Consider the following 26,899-nt stretch of genomic DNA (forward strand, 5'->3'; position numbering starts at 1 on the left):
TTTTGATTCCATATGAGTCATTTCCTATTAATGTGTGTATATTTTAGTTATATCCGTTTTGCTAGCAAATGTATGAAATTCTGTCTCTACTAATGTTGTATATTTATACAAGGCAGTCTTTCATACTGATTCAAATGGTAGCCTATCTTTTTTAATTGTCACTAAAAGAAACTAACCGGTACATACAGCACTGATTGTGCTGTATTTGTTTGATACATTAACACGAAAAGGCTCATATTGTGAGAGTCATTTGTTTGTGAATTGCTCTACACAGGTCATACTGTAAGAGTATGTTTGTGAATTAGACTACACTGGTTGCCTTGCATGTTTTTAATTCACTAACACAAACAGGCTCATAAGAGTAATTTTTTTTTTTGGTAAATCAGGCTGCACTGGTTGTATTGTATGTTTGTTTTTGTGTACAGCTCTTGTGAACCTAAAAAAGATTTCTTGCCATTCTTTCGCAAACTAAAATCCATCTTTGCTTCCTCCACTCTAAGAGTTCTTGGAAGCAGGCGTCCTTTCTTTGTCCTAGCTGGGTCGTGTCCTCTGGTGCACTGGAGAATCAGGCCAGTGCTCTGCGACCCTCGCCACATGCCAGATTCTATAGCGTTTCAAATACATTACAGCAGCCACACTGCAGGCGAGCTCTGAGAGCAGCAGCATGTGTGATGATGATGGTCAGTGTGAGATTCGCAGCAGCATGAAATGACCTTTTCATCTTAGAGCTTCAGTGTGGCAGCTGTGGTGCCAATTTAGCTTTGGGGGACTAAACTGTGTTGAGTGTTAAGTCACAGATGTTACCTCATCCCAAACACACACTAAGGGTTATGATTTGACCCATTACTTATGTTTGTTATGCAATGTGGTAAATTTGCATAGCCACCAAAATACACCAGTTCCAGTTGGATTGGATGGGCACTACTACATTTTTAGGAAGTTAGTCGGGAATTAAAGTTTATAGAGGCATGTCTGCAGTGGAAAAAAAAAAGTTCGCTCTGAAATTGCTAGTATGTTTCACAAGCAATTACAAATAAATGGCTAGTAACACATTGAATTTCTTGTGAAACTTACTCCAATAATCTGTTTTGTTCAAAACTTTGAAAACTCAGTTTTTAGAGTGTGTGAAATGTTCAGTGCTTATTTCTTTGGGGTAAAAAGGAAATTCCACAATGTCTTCAGAATAATTTATTTTGTCTGAAATTGTCCGTATTTTTTTCTTATGGACAGGCAGATTCCGCTACTTCAGAATTGGCCCCTAAACAGCATGTAAAAACAAAAGGAACAGAAATTGGTCACTGTGCTTGTCAGTCAGTTTGATCTCTTCCCATCTTGATGGGAAATTTCTGAATGTGATGAGAAGTACCTTGTATTGAATACGGAAACGAACGGGTAGCCAATGTAAACTGTGTAAAACAGGAGTAATGTGGGAGGATTTCTTGGAATGTGTGAGGCCTCTGGCTGCGACGTTCTGAATATACTGGAGCTTATTTAGTGTTGTAGTGGCTATGCCAAAAAAGAGAGAATAACAGTAGTCTAAGTGGGAAGTAATAAAAAGCATGAACTAGGGTCTCAGCATCATGATATTTAAAGGTAGGGTATGGGATTTGCAAAACGGCCGGCAGATTTTGAAAATACACAACTCAAATGGTCCTACCTTCTTTCCTCCAACGCTGGCCCTGACTCCACCCATTCGAAGAACATGGACATGATGGGGGGAGGGGGATATGGTACGACCGTTTGATTGACGAACTTACTGTCCAATGATTCTAGGTGGTCTTGGAAATGATTGGCTGGAGTTTTTCGAGTCCTGCCCATTCCACAGATGATTAAATTGCTTAATTTTCATTTCAGTGCTTCTAACTCAGTGGCTGTAAGTGGGTTAGGAATAGGATTTCAAGTGATTTAGAAAAAATGGACAAAAAAGAGAATCACATACCCCACCTTTAAGAAAGGATGTAAATGAGCAATATTCCAGAGGTTGAAAAGGGATTTGGTCCAGATGAGATATGAGGATAGAAAGAGAGGGAAGAATCGAAAATTATACCCAGGTTTTTAACAGTGGTGGAAGGCTGAACTAGCAATATGCTCAATATGGTCTTTCTAAGCAGTAAAATGCACACTTACTGGTTTTCCTGTAGAGGTGTTCAAGGTGATAGCCAACCGTATTCAAGCTGCGAAGTGCAGGAGTAAACCAGGGAGAAGTGTGCGTAGGAGGGGGGCGTGAGTATCGAGGACAGTGGAAATAGAGGTATCATATTTGGCAAGGATATCAATAGAGAAAGGTGAGTTTGTACATATGTGGAAAACCAGAAAACCATTACTGGAAAATCCAGTGATGGATTCACAGAGTTGAGGTTATGGTAAGTTATGATGGATGGGCTGCATTTTGGTTAGACGGCATTTTATTGTCTGAGCGGGTGATTCTTAAGAATAAATAGCAGATTGGACTAGATTTTATTCTGATAGTCAAAGTCCGGGGTGTCCGATTGCTCAACTAAAACTTTGCCATTGATATTCAGTTATAAATATCAGGTCTTTGTATGCTCTCAAACTGAATACTGTATGCACATTAGCAAAAGTGTGACAGTGAAATTGTTTTGGGTTCCTTTGTTTCTCTTCGAGTTTGCTTCATTTTAATGGTTTGTTGCTCATTAGAGGTGTGTAATTGAAGAAGTGTTGCTGTGTTTTGTGTACAGTATATGTGAAAGAGAGGCAGCATGGCAGAGCTCATTTATGATGACTCAGCTATTTGAAAGCAGTAATGTACTTGAAACAATGTTTTCATTACCAGTCGCCCTGCTGGAGGCCTAATTGTCATTGTATATGACAACTTAGTGTTCAGATACTTTCATCTTTTCAATGCTCAAGTGTTCATGACAAACTTAAGAGAGACAGCCCACAAGATTCAGTCTCCTTTATAGAGCTTCGCTTCAGTACCCTTCTTTTTGACACAGACAAGACTGAGGTTATCAGCAGTCTTTGAGTGACGTCCCCTGCCATGGTCTGTTTTGACGTGTCTGAGCTGCAGCCACTTGACAGCAGCCCTCTTTAAAATCAATCATTAACTGTGAATAGAGGCGGAGTATTATTGTCAGCACCTTTCAGGCCTACTAGAATATATTTATTTTTATGAAGTGATTCAAATACTAAATAGCAGAATTTGAATTCTGTGGCACCCGCACATACATACATGAACATATGCAACTAGAGGTCATAACTAAATCACAAAATTCAATTTCCAATGCGACACAGTCACGGCTCTCTGATATATTTAATAGTCATTTCACTAATTGCACAATGGCAGGAACTCTGTCCTCTTTTTAAATTTTTGCTAAATGTTTTTCACAGTAATAATATGAATATGGTCCGTGGGGACCATACTGTGAAAATCCCTTGAGTCTCTCCTTTTTGGATTGACGTTTTATTTTATTTTTTTGAAAGATTGATCAGAACTTTGGCAAAAACTTGCATGAAGCTGATATGGTGATTCATTAAACACTTTTAGACACTGCCTCAGGCATGCATACAAACTTTGATGCATATTACCAAACAAACAACACAAGCAACTTCCTTCTACTGGGGATTTTATTCTGGATGTGTATAATTTGTCCTATAGGAATTATTTCATTTGCAACACAAAGGTCTGAATTGGGTTCATTTTTCATGTTGTCAAGCTGTCATTTCAATTTAATCGAATACATAAATTAAATTTAGTAGAATTATACACACACACACACACACACACACACACACACACACACACACTGCTGTTAAAAAGGTTTGGGATCGGTACAATTTTTTATGTTTTTAAAAGAAGTCTCTTATGCTCACCAAGGCTGCATTTATTTGATTAAAAAAGCAAAAAAAAAAAAAAAAAAAGTGATATTGTTAAATATTATGACTTCTAAACTGTTTTCTATTTGAATATATTTCAATGTTTTTTTTTATATATTGTAATTTATTCCATTGATGCAAAGCTGAATTCTCAGCATCATTACTCTAGTCTTCAGTGTTCTAGTCTTCTAGAAGACTTCTAGTCTTCATTATTATATATATATATATATATATATATATATATATATACAGTGAGGAAAATAAGTATTTGAACACCCTGCTATTTTGCAAGTTCTCCCACTTAGAAATCATGGAGGGGTCTGAAATTGTCATCGTAGGTGCATGTCCACTGTGAGAGACATAATCTAAAAAACAAAATCCAGAAATCACAATGTATGATTTTTTAACTATTTATTTGTATGATACAGCTGCAAATAAGTATTTGAACACCTGAGAAAATCAATGTTAATATTTGGTACAGTAGCCTTTGTTTGCAATTACAGAGGTCAAACTTTCCTGTAGTTTTTCACCAGGTTTGCACACACTGCAGGAGGGATTTTGGCCCACTCCTCCACACAGATCTTCTCTAGATCAGTCAGGTTTCTGGGCTGTCGCTGAGAAACACGGAGTTTGAGCTCCCTCCAAAGATTCTCTATTGGGTTTAGGTCTGGAGACTGGCTAGGCCACGCCAGAACCTTGATATGCTTCTTACAGAGCCACTCCTTGGTTATCCTGGCTGTGTGCTTCGGGTCATTGTCATGTTGGAAGACCCAGCCTCGACCCATCTTCAATGCTCTAACTGAGGGAAGGAGGTTGTTCCCCAAAATCTCGCAATACATGGCCCCGGTCATCCTCTCCTTAATACAGTGCAGTCGCCCTGTCCCATGTGCAGAAAAACACCCCCAAAGCATGATGCTACCACCCCCATGCTTCACAGTAGGGATGGTGTTCTTGGGATGGTACTCATCATTCTTCTTCCTCCAAACACGTTTAGTGGAATTATGACCAAAAAGTTCTATTTTGGTCTCATCTGACCACATGACTTTCTCCCATGACTCCTCTGGATCATCCAAATGGTCATTGGCAAACTTAAGACGGGCCTTGACATGTGCTGGTTTAAGCAGGGGAACCTTCCGTGCCATGCATGATTTCAAACCATGACGTCTTAGTGTATTACCAACAGTAACCTTGGAAACGGTGGTCCCAGCTCTTTTCAGGTCATTGACCAGCTCCTCCCGTGTAGTTCTGGGCTGATTTTTCACCTTTCTTAGGATCATTGAGACCCCACGAGGTGAGATCTTGCATGGAGCCCCAGTCCGAGGGAGATTGACAGTCATGTTTAGCTTCTTCCATTTTCTAATGATTGCTCCAACAGTGGACCTTTTTTCACTAAGCTGCTTGGCAATTTCCCCGTAGCCCTTTCCAGCCTTGTGGAGGTGTACAATTTTGTCTCTAGTGTCTTTGGACAGCTCTTTGGTCTTGGCCATGTTAGTAGTTGGATTCTTACTGATTGTATGGGGTGGACAGGTGTCTTTATGCAGCTAACGACCTCAAACAGGTGCATCTAATTTAGGATAATAAATGGAGTGGAGGTGGACATTTTAAAGGCAGACTAATAGGTCTTTGAGGGTCAGAATTCTAGCTGATAGACAGGTGTTCAAATACTTATTTGCAGCTGTATCATACAAATAAATAGTTAAAAAATCATACATTGTGATTTCTGGATTTTTTTTTAGATTATGTCTCTCACAGTGGACATGCACCTACGATGACAATTTCAGACCCCTCCATGATTTCCAAGTGGGAGAACTTGCAAAATAGCAGGGTGTTCAAATACTTATTTTCCTCACTGTATATATGTATGTATGTGTGTGTGTGTGTGTGTGTGTGTGTTTAAATGTGTAAATTACATTAAAATTTTATACATTTTAATTATTATTTTTTTAAATATAATTAAATATAATAGAGGGATTGTTTAAATGCCTGGCCTAACTTTAAGGAAATATGTGTCTATGGCTTTTTTTTTTTTTTGTACCTCATGCTATCAACCCCTCTCGTCCTTTCCTGTATCTATTTACTTCATAACCTTGTTGCCAAACTCCATATTAAATTCCTATTAAAAATGAATTAAAACGATTTAAAAGGAAAATGAGGTCTCTCTGGAGACTCCTTACACTGAGTGTACAAGAAGCTAAAGTGCCTTCGTCAGCAGGCCTGTTTACCTTTATTTGCATGTTTATATGCTACGCTGTTTGCCGTTGAGAGCAATCATTGGTTACATGTCATTTAGCAGATGCTTTGTAGAGCAAACACAATGTTTACTATAGAGTGTACTCATTATAACTCGCAGCTTGGCTAATATATTTGCTCTCTGTGGAGTGACCTTTATATTTAACGTAATGAGGTGCTGGTGATATTAGTATTGGTAGTTTTGGGTGCGATGCTGAAGTTTTTATCACCATTGGCTCTAATTACTCTGTCGCTCACTGGCAAGCAGACGAAAGCAGCTTAAACCCCTGGCACGCTCACTTACTTTTTATCAACGCCACTGGCACCGCAGCCTGTTTCTCTAGAGATATTTTCTTCAAATAAAGCCTTGAAATGATGCCTCTCTTTTATTCTCTCTAGTGACCTGAGAGAACCCCAGGGCTCAGAGTCATGCCTGCTTTGCTTTTGGGAACCAATACTGCAAAAAAATTTTTTTTTTTTTGCAGTAACAACAATTTTGACTAGTTTTTGGTGGAGAATGCAGATTCTTTACAAAAGCGAACACCCCTGCCCCTTTTATTACTCTTATTACTGTTATTATTTTGAATATCCTCTGTATTTATTCTTAACATCTATAATATTTATGGGCACACATCCATAAGAAAGTTATTCTGAGACCTAAAAAAATAACAGCCAGCTGTAAGATGTCTAGCACTCATTTTGGAGCGAGGAGGAGAGTGAGAATTATTGACAAACATAAATCTATGTGCAAATGTGTAAAAGCGACTAATAAAAACTAATATTTAAAAGTTATTAAAAGTTGCAATTCATCCTCCAGTCATTAGTCGTATTTTGTCAAGGACAAAAATAAAAATTATTTTATTAAAGTGTTAGTAGACAGAGAGTGCAGAACAAAATAGCAAGAAAAAATGTACAGTATGTTCCAAATATTATCAAGCGCACATGCACGTTCCACAAGTACGTAAACGATCTTGATCGGGAAGTGATTTGCATTTCAGTGTGACTAATGAATAAATCTAACTTTAATTATGAAAAATTAAACATTGTTTAGGCTATTGAGTGGGCAGAAATATTAAGGTGCCCTCGGCTGCACTGCTGTATACCTTTTGTAACTCTTGAATACATTTCCGAATGCACTTTAGTTGTTTAATCTCAGCACATACAGTAGAGAGATCTGTAGGCATTCTGTCGGTGGAGTGCATTCACTCACTCGTGAGCATGATTTTAAAATAATTTGCACTTTAATAAAGCAGAATAATAGGAATATTTCGAACATGTAGGATTAGTATATGCTATTTTTATTATAAATGAGCCCCCAGTGTTTTATTTTGTACTTGTGCCAGCTTTTCTTTCTTTCCTTCCTTTTTTTCTGAACATAAAGTTACTGCAAAGAAAGTTTTTGCCTTTTGAATACTAACCTCATGTAATTTTTCCTCCCGGGAACAGAAACCTGCAAGTTTTTCTGTATTCATGGAAATGAGAACTGTTTAAGGTTTGCTGAATTCAGGATTTGAAGAGTAAAAGACCATTTCAGGACATTATCTCCCTATTGTGTCTTACACCTGCAATTCAGAACCTTACCTTCTCAGATAAAATAAGCTTTTTAAAAGATGTTAAGCCATTAACAGCACAATGCACAGGGAATGCTGATTTGGCTCATTTTGCTTTTTAGGTACAAGTTGATCAGAAGGCGGGTGATCTGGCTGATTGGACAATGGATCTCGGTCAAGTTCAAGCCGGATCTACGGCCCCTGCTCTACGAGGTCATCCTCAGTCTCATGCAGGACCCCGATCTTGTGGTATGTGAAGCTTACAGGATGTCCAGATTTCTTAAAGGGATATTTCAGCCAAAAACTAATAATCTGTCATCATTTACTCACTCTTATGTCATTACAATGAATGTGGACTGATGCTTTCTAGCTTCAAAAAGGACACAAGCACCATAAAAGTATCATAAAACAATGTGAAATATTAGATTATTCATTGTAAAACTGTTTTAGCGGTCCTTGCCACATTGATGAGAGAGGTAGCAAAGTCTGGCTCACACAACTGGTCTAAGCTTTAGTTCCCATTGTAATTGCACGGATGAGAGCGCCACACACGCATTCTGTTAAAGAATTCAGCATCTTAATTTCTACATGATGTCTATTCAATAATTTTCATTATTAATTAGTATGTTAAGTATAAGAATCCCCAATCAAACTGATGACTGCACACACCATATGTAGATGTGATACTATTATAGGTTTTATCAAAATGATTAGCTTTTATTTAGAAATTTGTTATATTTTTAGTAATTTGATGTGCTTTTGTAATTTTGTTCAATCAGTTTTTGCTCTTTTTAAATATTTCTATTCATTTTTTTGTTGAAAACTTCAACTTATTTCAGTTAGTTGCCAAGGCCACTTTTCCAATTTTTTTGTAAATACTTTTTTAAACAAATGTTTTATATTTTATATAATTTTATTTCAGATCTATTTCAATAAAAAAAAATAAAAAAAAAGCTTTTAGTTTTAGTTAATGATAATAACCCTGATGTGATGTTGTGCAAGAGAGCAATGATGAGTTCCCAATGAGCATTACCAATTATTGACTTGCTTTCTTTGCATTGAAAGTCTGGACAAATCGCCCCTTGGTTCAAATCAATATTGTCTTCCCCAATTAGGGATGCTTGAGGTCTCTGATTACCCTCGTTGTGTCTCGGTAAAGAATTAGAGGCCATCATTAGATGCCAACTTATGAACAATAGCATTAATCAGCATCACCAGTGGCTAATCGCTAATGCGACTGCGTGAGCAAAGGCACTCTCCAGCCTGCAGCTTAGCCTCGGTTAATTCAAAATCAATTTCATGTGCAGTTTGTGCACGGCAAGAACCTTTTTGCCGTCCAACACTTTTCCCAGCTTACAGTCATTTTGTATTCATTTGCTCTTCAACAGCCTGAGTTTTCTGATCGGATTTTCAGATATGTAGGTTTATGCAGTTAAATGCATTGACAGAATTGACTGCCTGCATTTCTAGATTTTAGATGCAGTAGGTTGGGTCAGGGCAATTAGCTTGTTTTAGAGGTGTTTCGTTAAGAGGGGTTAATTTAGAGACTACATTTTCAAAGGGATTTATCCTGCTGACGGCATTAGCATGCTGTTCTAGTGTGGTAAAACTCTAAAATTCTCAAAATTTCCCACCATTAAAGCACAGCTTCTATACTCATCAGAGCAGCGCTGTTGTAACACATTCAGACAGTTACTGTCTGACTTCAAATAACTAGCTGTGAGCAATGTTCTCATTATTTTACATAATCTGTAGCTCCACTTTTTGTGGAGACTGTGATAGACTAAATATCAATAATCTTTTATTGCACAAGACTATTCATTTGTTGAATATCCTAAAGTTATTGTATTGAAGAGCTGTGTAGTCTGCACAGTTTCTTAATCGTTGGTATTTTTACTCAACTGATTGAGGTCTTTGGCCGTCTTTGCCGTTGTGATTCTCTCAAACTTTTAAAAATGTGTCTCAAGCTCCTTGAAAATATGTCGTTTAGAACGTCTAGAATATTATCTTTTGAAGTTTTTAAGTATATGGTAAAAATATATTTATATGCTAGCAAGTAGGATGTCAACAATGGCTATTGGAGTTCATCATATGCATACAGATGTTTGTGAAAATCCCTTCTCGCCTCGGTGGCATTATCGGAGTCTGAAAATAGAATGAAGGCTTTATCAGCTGGCAGAGTGGACACGTTCAGGAAAACGTGATGGAAAATTATCACAGAAGTGTTTTTGGGATTTCTTCAAACATTCAAGGCGAAGGACGATCCACAAATCATTTTTTATTTCCATCAACCTGATTGGAATTTTGATTGCTGTTGCTGGCTACGAAATGATGTATTTTTAAAATGGGGATGGTAGCATAAAATCATCCAAGCATTTTATCTAGGTTTAACTCATACTTGTTGTCCATTCCCGGCTTGATTACATTTACATTTAAGGCGTTGATTACGGCACAGTTTGCACCTCTGTCGTCGTCATACTGGTGGTTAAAGTTATTGCTGTGCAGCGCTTAGCATGAAAATGAATATGTACTAGGGGAGGACAGTAATCTTATATTACTGTATGAACAGTTTTATATCATGGTAACTCCATAAATCACAATGTACTTATTTTTGCAAGAAATTAAATGGGGTGATAGTAGGGTCCAAAAGTCTAAGACTACCAGTGAGAGTGCTGCTTTATTTTGTATATATATAGGTTTAATCTATTTTATTTCAGTTTTAGTTATATTTTTTATGTATTTCCAGTTTTAGTTTATTGCCAAGGGAACATTTCTAATTTTCATTTAGTTAATTTTAACTAATATTTATATTTTATTTTACTTTAGCTTTATTTCAATTGATTAATTGTAGTTTTAGTTAGCGATAATAACCCTGATTTATACTTTAGGTTTAAATTACATTTCAAATTCTGGATCATCGGTGTGGATTCCATTGTGCATAAAAATAAGTAATGCCTAATACATTAAGTAATACATATTTTTAATGCGTAATGTATAATCTTTGTGCAATCTGCTTTGCATTGTTCAAGCATCTCATAATAATAGATTTGTTTTACTTATTTGAGACACGTCCTATTCCGTATTTCTATATTCCATGTTTCTTCATTACTTTCACATAACATGTAAACAGTGTAACGCACTCCTGCTCATTGATATTTCATGTGGATATTTCTAGCATCGCGCTGTTTACGCCATCATACTGCACAACCCTAACATCCACTTATTTATTCATTGATATGTTCATTGTATTTATGGAAGTCGGTGTAGTGTGTACTAAGGCCGTTGAGCGGCCGTCTCTCTCATCATGTCATATCGCCTCTGCAGGCTCCACATGCTCAGTAGAACCAGTTTAAATATTTAAGTTGTGGAGATGACAGACCATTAGCATGCTGTTCAAATGTATGAGAGCTCCCGGCCGAGCGCGCTCGCTTGGGTGTTTGTGTATGTATTTACGTGCGTGCCACAGGAAATTGAAGTCAGAGACCATGGGAACGAGGCAAACCATGGGCTCACCAAACACCATTAACTCTCTTTCAGCTGTGCAGCTGCTAGGTACGTGTGTCAGGGAATCCAAATAAAGTTTACCTGTTTGTTATTAGCTTATAAAACCGAGTAAAAACCCAGCTCCATTTCACTCAGCGAACCCGTCCAGGGAGGGAATGGCAAACAAACAAGTATTATTGAACGATGGAAAACGGGACAAACTGGGAATGCTGAATGCCGGTAATATATTAATTTAATGTATTTCACATTTCATCCTAAACATGTCAGGCATAGAAATGTTGTCCTGTCTCAGGGGTGAGTCTCAATTGGCAACGGGGCAATCTGGATGTAAAACCTGAGGCATTTATAGCCTTTTATAGCCATTTATAGGTCTCTTGAGATGGTTTGAACATCTTAGCGTTCATTTTTGGTTTCTTTCTTTTGGAGCAGTATAATTCTGTTGTAGCATTAAAGGGATAGTTCACCCAAAAATAAAAAACTGTCATGTACTGACCTTTATGGCATTCCAAATGTGTATGACTTACATGTTTGGAACTACTTGTTTTTCTATGGAACACAAAATAAGATATTTTAAACAATGTATTTTTTGTCAATGTCAATTTTTTTGTCCATGCAATGAGAGTTATTGGGGTCCAATTTTGCTGTTTTGATCCAATTGCAGTTTTTCCCACAGAATTTTGTAAGGGGGTTGACCTCCGAAGAAAATGTTATATTTTAAAGTTAAATGCATTAATATGGTGCACTTTGGGAGCACAATTAACTCAAACCCCTTTTCATTGACTGGACTTTTTAGTTATGGTAGTGTCTTAAGCCAGGGACACACTTAAGACTTAAAGACTAGTAAAGAAGAACAGTTTCAGCAGCAATCGTTCTCCCCTCCGCCATGTTTAAAGTTTATGGCCCACTTAATTCAGGACTTTGGGTATCAAAATTTCCCCCAAGCTTCCCAATGGTAAATATGTCTCGAGAGGGCAATTTTTAGCTAGCAAACTCGTATTTACGATAATTCTGATAGCACGTGAAGGCAGCATAAGCCGCACTGAAAACGCTTGAAAACACCAGATCATGAGCTTGCCTGTGTGTAAGACACAGAATTTTCATTTTTTCGGTGAGCAAACCCTTTAAATGTAACCATTATCTACAGTTCATTCTCTTATCTGTATAACTTCAACATTTTAACAAGCTTAATATTCAATTTACTGAGCCAGCAAGCAGACGGGCACTAAACGGGTAGTTTACTTTCTGAGAACATTTGCAGACTCTACCTTCGTGCTTTTCCACAAACGCTCGTCGTCTGAGCATGGTGAGCCGTCAGCGCTCTAGAGGTGCTGTCATGTCAGTGTGCAGACTCGCAGTTTGAGTAGACTTGACAGTTGCCTCGGGCCTGAAGGCTCCAGGCAAAGACAAACTACTCTTACACAGCTTCAACATAACAACCCTCCTGCTTATAAAACAACTCATTGGTATTTTCTTGGGTTTAATTAAAGCTCCACAAGCCTTAGAAATTCATTATAGGCCAGTCATCCACCATTCAAATAATGACATGTTGTGGTCTGTGTTGCTTTAATTTCAGTGCAAGAAGTAATTTTTTAAAAAACCAATTAAAACGGCATTTGTTTGTCAAAATGTATGTTTACCAAGAACATTTTATTTGTGTCCTATCCAAGGGGTTTTGGTTAAGCACAGCTTCCAAGGACTGAGATTATAGTAAGAAATAATACATCTTAAATAATAGATTTGAAAATATGATAAATTTTCACATGCCTTGGCCTTTTTATATTATGTAGGAAAAATTGAAATTGTTTCTTCAAAATGGTCTTGTCCAGTATATAATCTGAATGGTGCTGAAATAAAAAAAAATTGTCAGATGCTGACACATTTGATTTGAATAGATAATTAATATTAAATTAAAACATTATTTCACAAAATTGCTGTGGTTTTTTTTACTGCATTTTTCATCAAATAAATATAGCTTTGGTGAGAATAAGAGACTTCTTTCAAAAGCATTAAAAAATGTTTTAACTTTTGACCACGTGTATATATTTATAGCTAACATTTAAATATTTTTTATAGATTTTTATATTGTAATACTTTCACACTGAAGCTCAAATAATGTAGAAACAATATAAAGACAGTATATTTTACTTTTTTTTTTTTTAAGGGCATCTTTTTTTTCTAAGCACAATGAATGAAGGTCAGTATCATTTCTGCCCTGCAAAAAAGATTTCTTATTGTTTATGTTGTTTTTGACCCATGTAACATGCTTTAAGATTTTCAGTTAGGTCTAACAAATAAATATACAGGAATGTAATAATCAAACACTGCACAGTCTTCCTAAGTCAAAGTCAGTTATTTTCTCTTTGCCTTTTTTCTTTGATTAACATTAATGACAGTTACTTTAAGACCTGACGAACATGATGCAGATCTAACACGCATCCTATTTTCTCACAACTCTATTCATTTAACACTTTTTAACTCCTCTAAGTGCTTACCAGGATACTCGACAAAACTGGAATTTTGACATCATTTTGTTGACAATTGTTTTTGTTTGTTCAAGCACGAAAGAGAACTCAATGCTGGCAGTGACAGCTGGCACGCTGTCTGGTTTCGCCGTTTGTTCACCACACGCCAGCATAGATTTGAGTTCTTTTTTGCATCTTATCGCACTTGAGTGGTTTAATGGCACTTGAATCAATGATAATACGATTATATAGCACAGCCAAAGGATGACAAAAAAAATAAACGGATTGCGTTTTTAAATATTTTTAAAGTGTTTAACTGGAGAAAAACACATGTACGCAAAATGAACATGTTAATTTTGAGAGCTTTAATTAATTTATGAGATGGTTTTGTTCTGAATGGATGTCAGCTGTGTTCTTTTAATTATTGACCTCTATCCTAGGCACAACCAGAAAGCGTGTCAATAACACTGTATGTCTAGGTAATGTGAAGAATGTGCAGCGTTTGGCCTGTTCAGAAATGAGCTCTCGTGCCTCCAGGATCTTTCAACACAGCAGTAGATCATTTATCTTATATGTTTCAACATTGTCCGAACTCTATTATGCAAAGGAAATGAGATCGGGCTACTTCTATTTCATGGTTTGTCAGCTTGAAAAGAATAGACTAATCGCTTTCATATGAACACAGCCTCATACATATTATACAGCTTGTATTTGCAAATACTGTACTGCTCCTTCACTTGCACTGCTGTTACTAGGGGAAAACTACCTCTTCTTTATTATTTTGACATCTAATATACATGAAGATAAGTCCAAAAGAAGCATTGTGACGAAATAATCGATTTTAATAAAAAAAAAACAAAAAAAAAAAAACTTAACATTAAGTTATTAACTATGCGTTTAGAAGAAAAAACTAAACAAAAACAAATAATGTGTATTGAGCTGTTTGGGCTACTTAAGATGAAATAGCTAAATACCAGGAAACTGGTATTTTATTTGCCAGGGGCTGACTTTTATTTATTTTATTTTTTTATATAAAATAGTATATATATATAAACAGATTGATTTCAACTTTTATCTTTGGATGATCTCTTTAAAACTTTAATTTTAACAAAAAAAATATTTTGTGTTTATCGTTGTCCCAGATTCAGACTTTCAATACTAAACTATGAAAATCCATCATATAATTTAATTACATTTTTAATTAACTGTGATAATATCATTTGATATAAATAGAATTATATTTATATCAAATTGTTTATATTATTATAGTTAGAAAATGTATTTATTTAAATTAATTTATGATATAATTATTATATATTATAATATTAATATTGTATATTTTATGATATAATTGATAACTTTTTACAATAAGTTCCCATTTGCTAATGTTAGGTAATGCATTAACTAACATTAATGAGCAATTCATTTGTTAGAGTATTTATTCATCTTTGTTAATGTTAGTCAATAAAACTGCAGCCATTCATAGTTCATGTTAGCTTACATCTATTAAATATTAACACACAAATATTTTATTTTGATAAAGTATTTGCAATTGCTGACATTAACTAAGTCACATTAACTAACTTTTCAGTGTTAGTTCATGTTTCCTAATGTAGTCAACGAATGCTTAAGTATTACCATATCATTTTAAATATAATTTCAATATTTATTTTTGCCACTGATTTTTCAACAATTAAGAGAGTTCCTGACTTTTGGCACATACTTTGCCTGTAAAGTTGCATCTCGAAAGCAAGAAGTATTTATGGTGTTTATTTTTTTTTATTATAAATAATTATAATAGTTTATTTAGAATTTCCAGTTTTCTCAAATACTTTGTATTTTATTATTGTATATGTTCAAAACACAAAAACTATAGCCAAAACAAAACACTGTGAACAATGAACAGTGCATGGATATGTGTTTGCGTGGGAAGTCTTGTGGGGGAATTACCTTGGCAGCTGTGTCTTCAGCGATTGCTTGTGGAGACTAATAGCTATTATTCACCTATCTCCATTCAGACGAGCCGAAGAAAGCAGGATTAGATGCTCATATCCATATCGGGGGCAAGCTGAGCAGGCTGATAACGGTGATGCAGGCAGACCCATACTGATGGGCCGCTCTGGTTGGCCAGGTGGCACGTGGACTCGTCCGACATCCGCAGGCAGGCATATACCTTGTTAAAGGGTTCCTGTCACAGAATCCCATCTCCTCGCTCATAATTCCCTCATATCTGCTGGGTGGGCGCTCTGTACTCTGGCAGGGAGCAGAGTGCTTTATTTTCAGCCGGTGTTTGATGTTTTACGCCGCGGATGCCTCTGAGAGAGAGGAGGCAGCCCTGCTTATCTCTGCTTTTAATCCTCTGTAGAATATGTAAGCCCTTCTAAACCCATTTCAATGACGATGGATTGAATTCGGAACTGACGATATTGTTTCTGTTAGTTACATGCTTTACAGTCTGTAGCTATGAAAATGCTTACAAAATAGCAGGTTTTTGTGTGTCTTAATTGGTTGCCTAAATACTGTAGGAGCGTAAAAGACGTGCAAACTGTGCCACCTGTGCGGCGCTTCTCTTACAGTCTTCCAGCTTTAGCCTTCTACGCTGTAAAAAAATGATTATTTATCACAACTTCTTTTTCTTTTCTCAAATCCACTTTGATAATTAATGTGGTTCAGATAGCATGCTATTTTGAGTTTCTGTTGATTACACCAATCTCCTTCATTGTATTAACTACAATTTTTAATTTAAATCAAATCAAAATTTTAAGGCAACCCAGCAACTTTCAGTTAAACCAACAAAAAATTGTTTTAAGTGTAGAGACTCACACTGACGGTTGCTGTATCTGAAATCACACACTTTTGTTCGTCGAACAATAATAATTTAGTTGCACTTTATTTTAAGTTATCCTTGTTACATTGTAATTATACAATTATGGACTAATAATTATGGAGTAATATTAATTCACAACATGTACTTATATGGTTATGGTTTAGATTTAGGGTTAGTTGCATATAATTAGGCTATGCATAGTTTACTGTTTTGCCTATAAATACATGTAAGATGTGTAACTAGGACACAAAGTGTTACCTATAATTTACACAGACTAGTGCAAAATGCCCGTGCAAAATCAGTTTTTGAGTGTGTTTTTAGTAATTGTTGGTTTGGTGTGTTTGAGTGCTCACTGTTACAATTACACAGCAAAAGTTCAGTGACATTTTTATTTGTGCATGGTAGAAAGCACAAAGTGAACTCTGAGAAAACACTATGCTTAAATGATGCCCGTGAAAGAGACTGTGAACACATTGAATAGGATATGTTTAGTTGGTGAATAGCATAGGCTACTATTACACAGTAGCGATAACGTTAAGCGCACCAGAATGAAATATAATATTCAGAAGTAAACAGCATAGCTGACTTACAGATTCAGTTTACATCCACAAATGAATAAGTGCGTCGATTCAGGGAGCAGTGCTAAGTGCCTGTGCAAAATCAGTTTTTGTGTGTGTTTTTAGTAATTGTTGGTTTCTTGGTAAAGAAAACACATTTTTACTCAAATTAATCAAAATGGATTTATCACGTTTTGGAACCAAACTATAATATTCAGAAGTAAACAGTGTAGCTGACTGAGTGTTTATGTCAGAATGTTTATTTTTAAACCATAACCTTCTTGGGGCTTCTTTGACCGATACAACCCTCTAATGTCAGAATGTTTATTTTTAAACCATAACCTTCTTGGGGCTTCTTTGACTGATACAACCCTCAAATGTCAGAATGTTTATTTTTAAACAACAACCTTCTAAAAATGATATATTTAACAATATCTTTTGCATTTCTCATCCAAACAACGTCAAACTTGGCACTGCACTTACTCGTGCCCGTAGCAAGACACCTGTCGAGTTTGAAATCCATCGGACTAACGGTTTGAGAGATATGCGAATAACACACACACACACAGACAGACGGACATACAGGCAGACAGACGTTTCTGTAATTTATAGATAGATGTGGTAAAACAGATATAAAACAACTTGCCGATATTATAATCCTGGCCGATACAGATAAACTGATAATTGTATTCCACTAGAAGTGTGTAGTGCTGTTTGGGTCTGCAGAGACATTGTCCTCTGCCTGTATTATTTTCTTTTATTGTTCTAATGCTGTGCTTGGGACATTTCTGGTCTGCAGTCTTTGGCCAGTGGGCATGTCTGAAGCTCTATGAAGTACCGCTAAGTTGTCATGTCTCGACATAAAAACAATTTGCTGACTGCTATCTATAACTCAACAGATTGCTAGGGATTGTAATTACGTTTTAATGATGACACGTAATTATTGTTTATTAGCGAGCTAGACTGAAGATGGCTGAACCCACTCGCAAATGACTGCCAGTCATTAACGTAACTGTTTGTTCTTATACAGAGAAGATTATTGAATATTAAATAAACAGCAAATGTAATATAAAGTTTACATAAAAATAGAGAAAATGACCATGAACAATTTAATGTATAACATAGTCTGTTACTGATAAATGTAAAAAAAAAATTCAAATCGACCAATGACCAATATGGTATGATATTTATTTTGCATCCCTAAGTTGACATACTGCTTTTTTTCTATATACAGTACAAAAACAAAGTGGCTGAAAGTGAGAGTTTCCAGCATTTCTATTAACATGACAGAGATCGTTTTTGATATACTGGAGCAAAGCAGCTGCCAGTAAGAACAGGCTTTTAATGGAAGGATTATTCAGAGACGAATCAGACCAATCAGTAGTTAAGATGCTTTCTTGTCCATTTCGGTCTTTGTCAGTTCACTACTTAATAAATGCATTGCTTCAGGCCCTTGGCTATTTCTCAGAAAATTGCTTGATCATTAAGTTTGATGTGTTGGGGAAATTTCATAATCTCCTGCTATTGCTCGTTCTAAACCTGTTTGTGGAGCGCGGCATGCTGTCCCATCAGCCTGTGTAATAGATCATTTTGAGAGGGTGTATGGGTCTGTCATTAGCCACCTGCTTGAGTCACACTCTTTATGCAATCCTTGCTAAACACCCTCAGGCTCCTCTGTTATCCCGTACCGGCAAGACCTTTTAATGATGTTACTTTTGTTTTGGTTACAGGCTAACTCTCAAGATTTATATGTTGAGGAAACTTGAGTAGGCTTAGAGGTCTCTTGTCGACATGTACCACACTGATTTAAGGTGAAATGAATGGCTGTCCTTTAAAAGAGTTCTTTGGAGGTGAAGCTTAAAATAGTTTTTCCTAGCTCAGTTTGATATGCAGGGAAAACTTTAAATAAGTATGTTACAGTATGTTAACTGATTCACTGCATTTATTTGATTAAAAAAAACAACAGTTTTTTGGTAAAAACAGTAGCATTATGAAATATTATTATAATGTAAAATAATAATCTTCTATTTTAATATATTTTAAAAATGTAATTTATTCCTGTGATGCGAAGCTGAATTTTCAGCATCATTACTCCAGTCTTCAGTGTCACATGATCCTTCAGAAATCATTATAATATGCTGATTTGCTGCTCGAGCAACATTTCTGATTATTATCAGTGTTGAAAACATCTGCTTAATATTTTTTTTCAAACCATGGTACTTTTTTTCAGGATTCTTGGATGAACAAAGTTCAAAGAACAGCATTTATTTTAAATAGAAATTTGTTGTAACATTATACATTTCAATATTGTCACGTTTCTTAAAAAAAAAAACAAAAAAAAAAACGTTTGAACGGTAGTGTGTTTGTAAACACTTGTCAGGGTTCCTACAGTGATGCAAATTAATGGACATTTTACACTGCTGAAAAATGTCAAATGTTTTAGTTATGGCAGCTTTCATACATTTCATTAGATATTTAATTAAAATAAATCCAGTAATACAGAACCAGTGGAAAACTAAAGTCATAAAAAATAATAATCTTAAAGCCAAGGAAAAAGAATGGAAATGTTTATTAATATAAATGTTCTTGACATAAATTAATGAACCAGTGAAAACATCTTGGAAATGCATTGGTCAGAAGGTCATTATTTCCATTACATTTGGTGTCATTAGTGGTGTGGAACATTCTCCCATTAAAATTTCATACTTCACAGATCAGATAAGCTTTATTAATTTTTGCATAATAATGAAAATTTTCTCTGTTTTAGGTTCGCATCGAAACGGCCACAACTCTAAAGCTGGATATCCTTTTCTCTGAGTGATGCTGAGCCTGTTGCAGCTTCCAGTCTTTACACCATAGTGGTCATTTGTCAACTTTAATTGAATGCATTTAAGCACACTTGTAATTAGTTTGCCTATTAACCCATAGCCATTCCCGCTTGTTTGCGTATGATTACTTGAATCACTTTCATCCTCATTCATCTTCATGTCTGATAATCAGGTGTGTATTTAAGAGGTCATTGTAGTCATTACACTTAACTCAGCCTCACCCGTCGATGACTTTGAGTTCAGAACTGAGCAATTCTTACCGGTAAGACGGTTGTTTTGAACATTTTACATCATTACATTTCATTTATTGATTTAAAGGCCTTCATTAACATCTATTTTATTCCTCTTCAGTACTTGGAGTCTATTTTCGGCCTGTTGTTCCAGCTGTTGCAACAGGTCAATGAATGCGACACCAAAATGCAAGTTCTCCACGTTATTTCTTGCGTCATCGAAAGAGTCAGCATCCAGGTGAGCTTCAGTCACCCTGAGAGGTCAAATGATGTCATCCAAACAATCTTTACCCCCTGGAGTCACATGCGTTTCTATTTAAAACGCTAGTATTTGTTGTTTTTGCACACTGAAAGACACATATTGATGTCATGTCATGTCATGTCATGATCAAACCATGCTGACTGAGGACAAGGCCACGACCTGCTTGAAAATGACCTTTTATTGCGTGAGCCTTGACTCTGAGCCATTAGAAAAATGATAGTTATATTAATCATGGTAGAATACAAAGATTCATGATTTAAGCTTTGTTAGGTCAAACATGCATAAATTACAAAGGGTCATAGCGTGTAAAGTGGAAGCTTTTTGAGAAGTAATCTTCCGTATCAATTTTGTGCAGCACAGGAGTTATTAAATGCCCTCTTCAATGATTCAGTGCTCCACTGTGTATACTCAGCTTAAAGTTTAGTCAAATTTTACATTTTTTTATTTTAAAATCTTCTAGTTTGCCCAGGTATTCACAGTCCTCCCTGAAAGGAAAGTTAAATGGATTGATTAATGCCTTTATCATGTGCCTTCTGAAACGTGACCTTTAGCATCTTTCTGACATTAGATGAATACGTCGACACAGTTTATGTGTCAGCAGGGTTTGAAATTAACACCCGCCAAATGTGGGTAAAAATCAACTGTGGTGGGTAACGCTGTCAAATCACTAGCCAATTTGGCCTGTTACTTATTATGTTTACTCACTTTGCTGGGGAAGTTTGTGTAAGCCAAATCTGCGCAGATTTAACGCAAATACTCAACTCGTGAGTCATCATGATATATTAAATACAGCGTATTGCTGTATTTAATATATATATATACATATCTAGCTTACTTGAATAAACCTGTCACTACACAAGAAATAACGGCGCGTGATTCATTTGCACTGAAGCGAAGATAAAAAATAATAAAAAAACAATAATGTGGCGATACTTCCCGCAGACCAGAGTTCACTCATTTCATACGCAAATACCGAGGTGAAAAACAGCACTTCCTCACTGATACAGCTGAAGATGAGAGCTCGGAGGACATTAAGCAATTGGTTAACTGAAAAGACATTGTAATTTTCCAACATCCTACAATTTTAGCAGACCCTGGCTTATCCTGAGACCACAGGATAAGCCAGTGTTTGATGACATGTGTTTGATGTTTCACAAAAAATATATTTTTGGTGAAAAGGATGAGGATGAAAAAGGAAGGGAGGAAATGGCTAGACAGGATTTTGGTTGAATAAGAAATGAATGTATGAAATTCAAATTGTATAAAAAATATATAAGCTGTGAAGTAGTTAATCTGGTTTATTTATTTTTTTGACTAGTAGAAGTTCTGAATGGCCGGTAAAATAATTTAGTAGCCAAATTAGCCGAATTAAAAATTAGCCAAATTAAAATAAATAATTAAAATCTTTTAAAGCTGCTTCAAAAAAAACGTTAATTGCAAAGTTATTTCTCCCAATTGCAAGATCTAAAGTGGTGTGAAATAAAGTTGCAATTAACATTTTGAGGCGGGAACGTCGTCATTAGGTTTGAATTGTTTCTGCAGCACATTTGTGTTGTTTATTTCACATGGAATGTTGTTGTGTCTTAAAGGCACAGCAGCACAAACAAAACCCTAAACCTCTATGGTATGATCCTTGTCAAGCCCTAGTTTTGTTATGCTGCATCACTTACAGTGCAGACAGAGCTTAAAAGTAGATTTAAAAGTAAAAGATATTAATTGACAGAGTAATCCGATTAATTCACAAAATTGTTTGCAATTATTTTAGTCATATATACACATATAATTGTATATATGTATATGTGTGTGTGTATATATAATTTAATCATGACATGCAAATACTGTTATCACTTATTGATGCATAGTGACGGACTGTTTGTGGCATATTTAAACTTTGTTTTCCTTTTAACAGAAGAAAATACTTACGTGATATGAATTAAATAACATGGATGAAATTAATAAAATATGAGGCTGGCAGAGGTTGCGTTAGATAAAAATGTACACAATTTTAAAACCATTGATTGATAATAATTCAAAATGCTTTGTCGTTTTGTCAGATAAATGTAAGGTATCTGCTCTTTTATGTCTCCCTACTTGTGAAACATTCCCACAGTAAAGGATGCTCATAGAGATTAAGAAGTGCGTATATATATAAGAATATAACGTTTTAGGGCAACCCTGCAAAAAATAGACTGGGAGAGAGATGTGAGGGAGGATTTAGCCAGTGTAGTCCAATAGGAATATTTCATGGAATATTGTTCATTAAAACAAGTACCAAATCGCTTGTATACATTGCAAGAACTTGCAACACAGCACTTGCTAAGACTAAAAGAGCTCTTGGTACAGAAGTTTTGTTTTAGTGACTTTCAATATCACTTAAATAGCAAACGCAATGATATTGTACTGAACTATAACATTGTAGCAAGGTGAGATGTTGTGGGAAGGAGGAGGCGGGAACCGGTGAACATTCAAAGACTTTAATAAACGATCAAATAAACAAATACAAAATGAAAGTAAAGACAGCAGCCCCTCACGGACGACTGCTGTCACATATAGCAAAACACAAAAAAAATCCAGGCCTGGTCCTCTCTCGATCTTCACTGTCGTCGCTCCTCCTTTATGCTTCCGCTCCTCCGTGAGAGATGCGAGACCGCATGCTGTCGCTCATTATCAATCACGGCACCGGCATCGCGCCGTTCTCCCACGGCCCTCAGCCTCGTCCTGCTCACCACTGTTTCAGAAAAAATGTAAAAATATATGGTAAAAAAAATAGTAATAATAAATGTTTATTTTTATTTATTTATACATTTTATAAATATAAATTAAGAATTTGACATGGTTGTCAGACCATATTTTTAACACTGTATAAATGGGTCATAACAATATTGTTTTGAACAATTATGTTTCAGAGAAGTTCAAAGAAAAATAATAATAATAATGGTGTTGATGATTATATAGAACTATTATTCAAAGTTATTTTTCATATTTAATTCATAATTTGACATTCACTCACTATTTTTTACATAGTATAAATTGGTCACCTACCTATATGTTTCCCTCAATAAGAGGATCATCATATTTGAGTATCATTGCGATCAGAAAGTTTAAAAACTCCATAACTGTAATTGTTGGTTACTGCAGTTTTAAAATCAAATGATTTTGATTTTGAAATCAAATGAGTTTTCAAATCTGATGACAGCCATCATTAGAATTACCAGGTCACTCCTGCTTTAAAGTGTAATCACATTTTTAGACGCTCTTTGAAGCTGACCTGTTTTCTGATTTTTCTTTTTTATTAATCTAAAGCATTCAGGCTCAAAAAAAAAAAAAAGAATTTCGTTTGTTTGTGTGCTCCTTTGCAGTTAAGATCAGTGCTTTACTTTTCCCCTTTTGTCTTCTAGATTCGACCGTACGTGGGCTGCTTGGTTCAGTACCTTCCTCTTCTTTGGAAGCAGTCAGAAGAACACAACATGCTCCGCTGTGCCATTCTCACTACCCTCATCCATCTCGTACAGGTACGGCATACCCACGGGGCCGAGAATGAAACCGATAACGAACCTTTGAAATGGTCGGGTGTTTAGCATTCTGTTTGTGTTTCAAGTGCTGACTTGGACGTGATGTGCGTACCACCACTGGTTTTCACCGTCGTCGTCTGTTGATATGAACAAATGCCCTCCAGCCATGGTTTTGCAGAAGACCTTTATTTAAGTACGAAACACTTCATCCTTTCCTGCTGTGAGCGTATGAACACACATGCGGACAGGAGCTTGTTACTGATGGGTGTATTTGAAAATTGCTACAGTGCTTCTCCATCTTCCTCCACATGGGATCCTGCAAGCTGCTCTTTTTATCGTGTCTTTTTTTTTTATTTCCACCCCTTTTTTTTTTTTTTTTTTTTGCTCTATGAATCAGGAGCAGTTTCTGTGTCACTCCAGCCCCTGAGGAGATGAGTGACACTCACATTTAAACCATCCAGAGGCTGCAGTAGCTGGATATCTTGAGCTTGGTTTAACTGAGAGCTCCATTAAGCAACGCTTTGCTGATGCAGGAACACCAACATTTTATAAAATAAAGTCAATTTTGACTAAATGTAGTGCTGGGCGGTGTACCGGTTCATACCGAATACCGGTGTTTATTTTTGTTATGATTTGATTTTTAAAAATACCGCAGTATGTCGCTTTAATAACGATCGGAACGCGGCGCAGCGCGACACAAGGGTCCTTTTTCACTGTTGCACTGTGGTGATGCACGTATTAGGTGGATAGGTTAAACTATAATTGATAGCTGTCAAATGATATTACAGTGTTTCTCATACATTGGTTCACAATATCAACACAGCCTTTTGGAAAATATATTTGTGGTTGGCATTGACATCGTTGAATAAACATGAGCACTGCACGTTTCAAAATCAAAACGCGGCGCGGGTGTTTTTATATGAATGTATCTGAAGTGAACTGACGGTCTTTAGAAAAGTTTCTTTGTTATTACGATTGCATCTTTCTTTATCTTTCCTGATAAAGCAGCGTTTATGAGCGTTGCTGCTTTGTGTACAGCCGTTACCGGGGAAACCGCTATTTCTGCCGCCCCTAAAGCGCTCCTGCTGGCACCTTGTAAACAGCCTTGCAAACCTGTATTAATACTAGTGTGGATTTTTTTCTACAATATTCACTCATGACAGTAAAATAGGGCATTCTAAGTCAATCTACTGCAGTATTTCCTCTCTCACTCAGTGAAAAATGTGTTTTACACCCAGTCATGCTTAAAAAAAAAAAAAAAAACGTCATAAACCGTGAAACCGGTGTAATTTAGAAAAATACTGTGATGTGGATTTTTGGTCATACCGCCCAGCACTAACTAAATGGATCCTGGGTTATGCATACTGCTTACTGGGTTGTGACTCTTGGAGATTGCCTAGGGGACGTTTACATGACAACGATGTACTTAAAATGGAAACGTTTTTCCTTTAAGGTTTTTGGCGTATAGACGACAACATTGACAAAACGATCCTTCATTCACACAGACCTGCGAAAACGACTCAAAGCTCTCTATTATGCATGTCAGGCCAGTAATTGGTGATGTCACTTTGTAAAGAAAAATGACGCGCCTAATTAATACACGTGAATGAAGTCACCGGTTTCACAAATTCACGTTTTTGTAGTTTACACAAAGACGATAATGGTATCGTTTTCAAAAACATACACTTTGGAACCCATTTTGAAACGGTACCTGAGCTCTTAATGTTGAGTTTTGGTTATTTTGGTCTCTCTCATAGCCAGACTTTTGACTAAACTTCTAAAGTTCAATATCCACATTGCAGCTTGTTTTGGCCAGGAAGACACTATATGACTGACATGCAAAGCAAGCTACCAAAATTCCTTATTTTTGTTATTTTGTTTATTATTTGTGTCATTAGAGATGGATTTGTCTGTAAAATACTGTTCATTTAAATAATTATTAACATTTAAATGTATTTAATTATTTAAATCCTTTATAATTAAATAATTGTTAGTATTTACATTAAATAATGACAAATAATGACTAAATATTAAATTGATATTATTATTTACCAATTACTGAATTATGAAAGAAATTTATTTGCCATTTATTAATTATATTTATTAACTAAATAATTATTTAATTATAAAAATACATTTAAATAACAGCACATTTAAGTTGATAATTATTAAATATAATTATTAACAATTATTTAAGTATAAAAATAATTTAAATCATGGTGAATTTAAATAAGAAATCATATTGAGCAAACTGATTGATTAGATTCTCTTTATGGCAAAATTTTATGCCAAAATTGGGTCAAAGCAGGATTGGGTCTCACATAGCCAGTGTCCACATTTTATCTTGTTTTGGCTAGGAAGACACTATATGACTGACATATAAAGCAACCAACCAAAGCACCTTAAAGCAAATATAAAGCAGCTTTTTTTTCTTTCTTTTTTTCATTATATATGGAATTGTCTGGAATATACTGTGATCATTTAAGTAATTATTCATTTAATATTGGAATTTATTTATTTCTATATTGAGCAGAGCTCAGCCAAAGTCACTTCGAAGTTGTGCATCTTTGTAAGTGGAGCTGAGAGTGAAACCTGGGCACTGAACAAGGAGGGACAGGACAGCATTTATTTTTCGCCTTTTTTCTCTTTCGGCCAAAAGTCGAAAATGGCATTTATTTCATAGTTCATTTCATAAATATTCTTCTGAGGAGAGTTATTGAGCAATCATCAGCTTGAATAAGCTGGTCTTTGTGTTTAAAAGTGCTCTTTTGTTCAGTCACCACATCTTGCATATTAACTTTCTCGCTCACTTTAAAGGCCCTTTCATTACAGCGTCTTCAGTTCTTGTAAATCACAGGCACATGAATCAGTCTAAAAAATCGCCCAAGGCTTGGCTGAAATTTGCATACTTCCAAAAATCCGAAACTTGTGCCAGCTTAGTTGACCAGCACTCATTAATCTTTTCTTCTTCTTTTTTTTTTGCTAAGTCCTTAGATTTGCATATTAAAATGCCAGCAGTCCTTCCGGAAACTATCTTTTGTTTGCATATCTCACCACCCGCCATCAGCAGTTTGCTATTAACCTTGCATTTATTTGTGTTT

At 35.8% G+C, this 26,899-nt stretch overlaps 1 protein-coding gene across 2 annotated transcripts in view; it reads left to right on the forward strand.

The window, feature by feature from the left end:
- ipo11 (importin 11) overlaps positions 1-26,899 on the forward strand; it is a 163,766-nt gene that overhangs the window by 64,646 nt on the left and 72,221 nt on the right. For both annotated transcript variants that reach the window (XM_084138669.1, XM_084138670.1), the window contains exons 16-20: positions 7,739-7,865; positions 19,734-19,767; positions 20,016-20,056; positions 20,146-20,262; positions 23,685-23,798. In XM_084138669.1, the coding sequence (XP_083994795.1) occupies positions 7,739-7,865; positions 19,734-19,767; positions 20,016-20,056; positions 20,146-20,262; positions 23,685-23,798 (433 nt within the window). The remainder of the gene's footprint in view (positions 1-7,738; positions 7,866-19,733; positions 19,768-20,015; positions 20,057-20,145; positions 20,263-23,684; positions 23,799-26,899) is intronic.

The sequence above is a fragment of the Abramis brama genome, assembly GCF_963993115.1.
Source record: "Abramis brama genome assembly, chromosome: 16".
NCBI lineage: Eukaryota > Metazoa > Chordata > Actinopteri > Cypriniformes > Leuciscidae > Abramis > Abramis brama.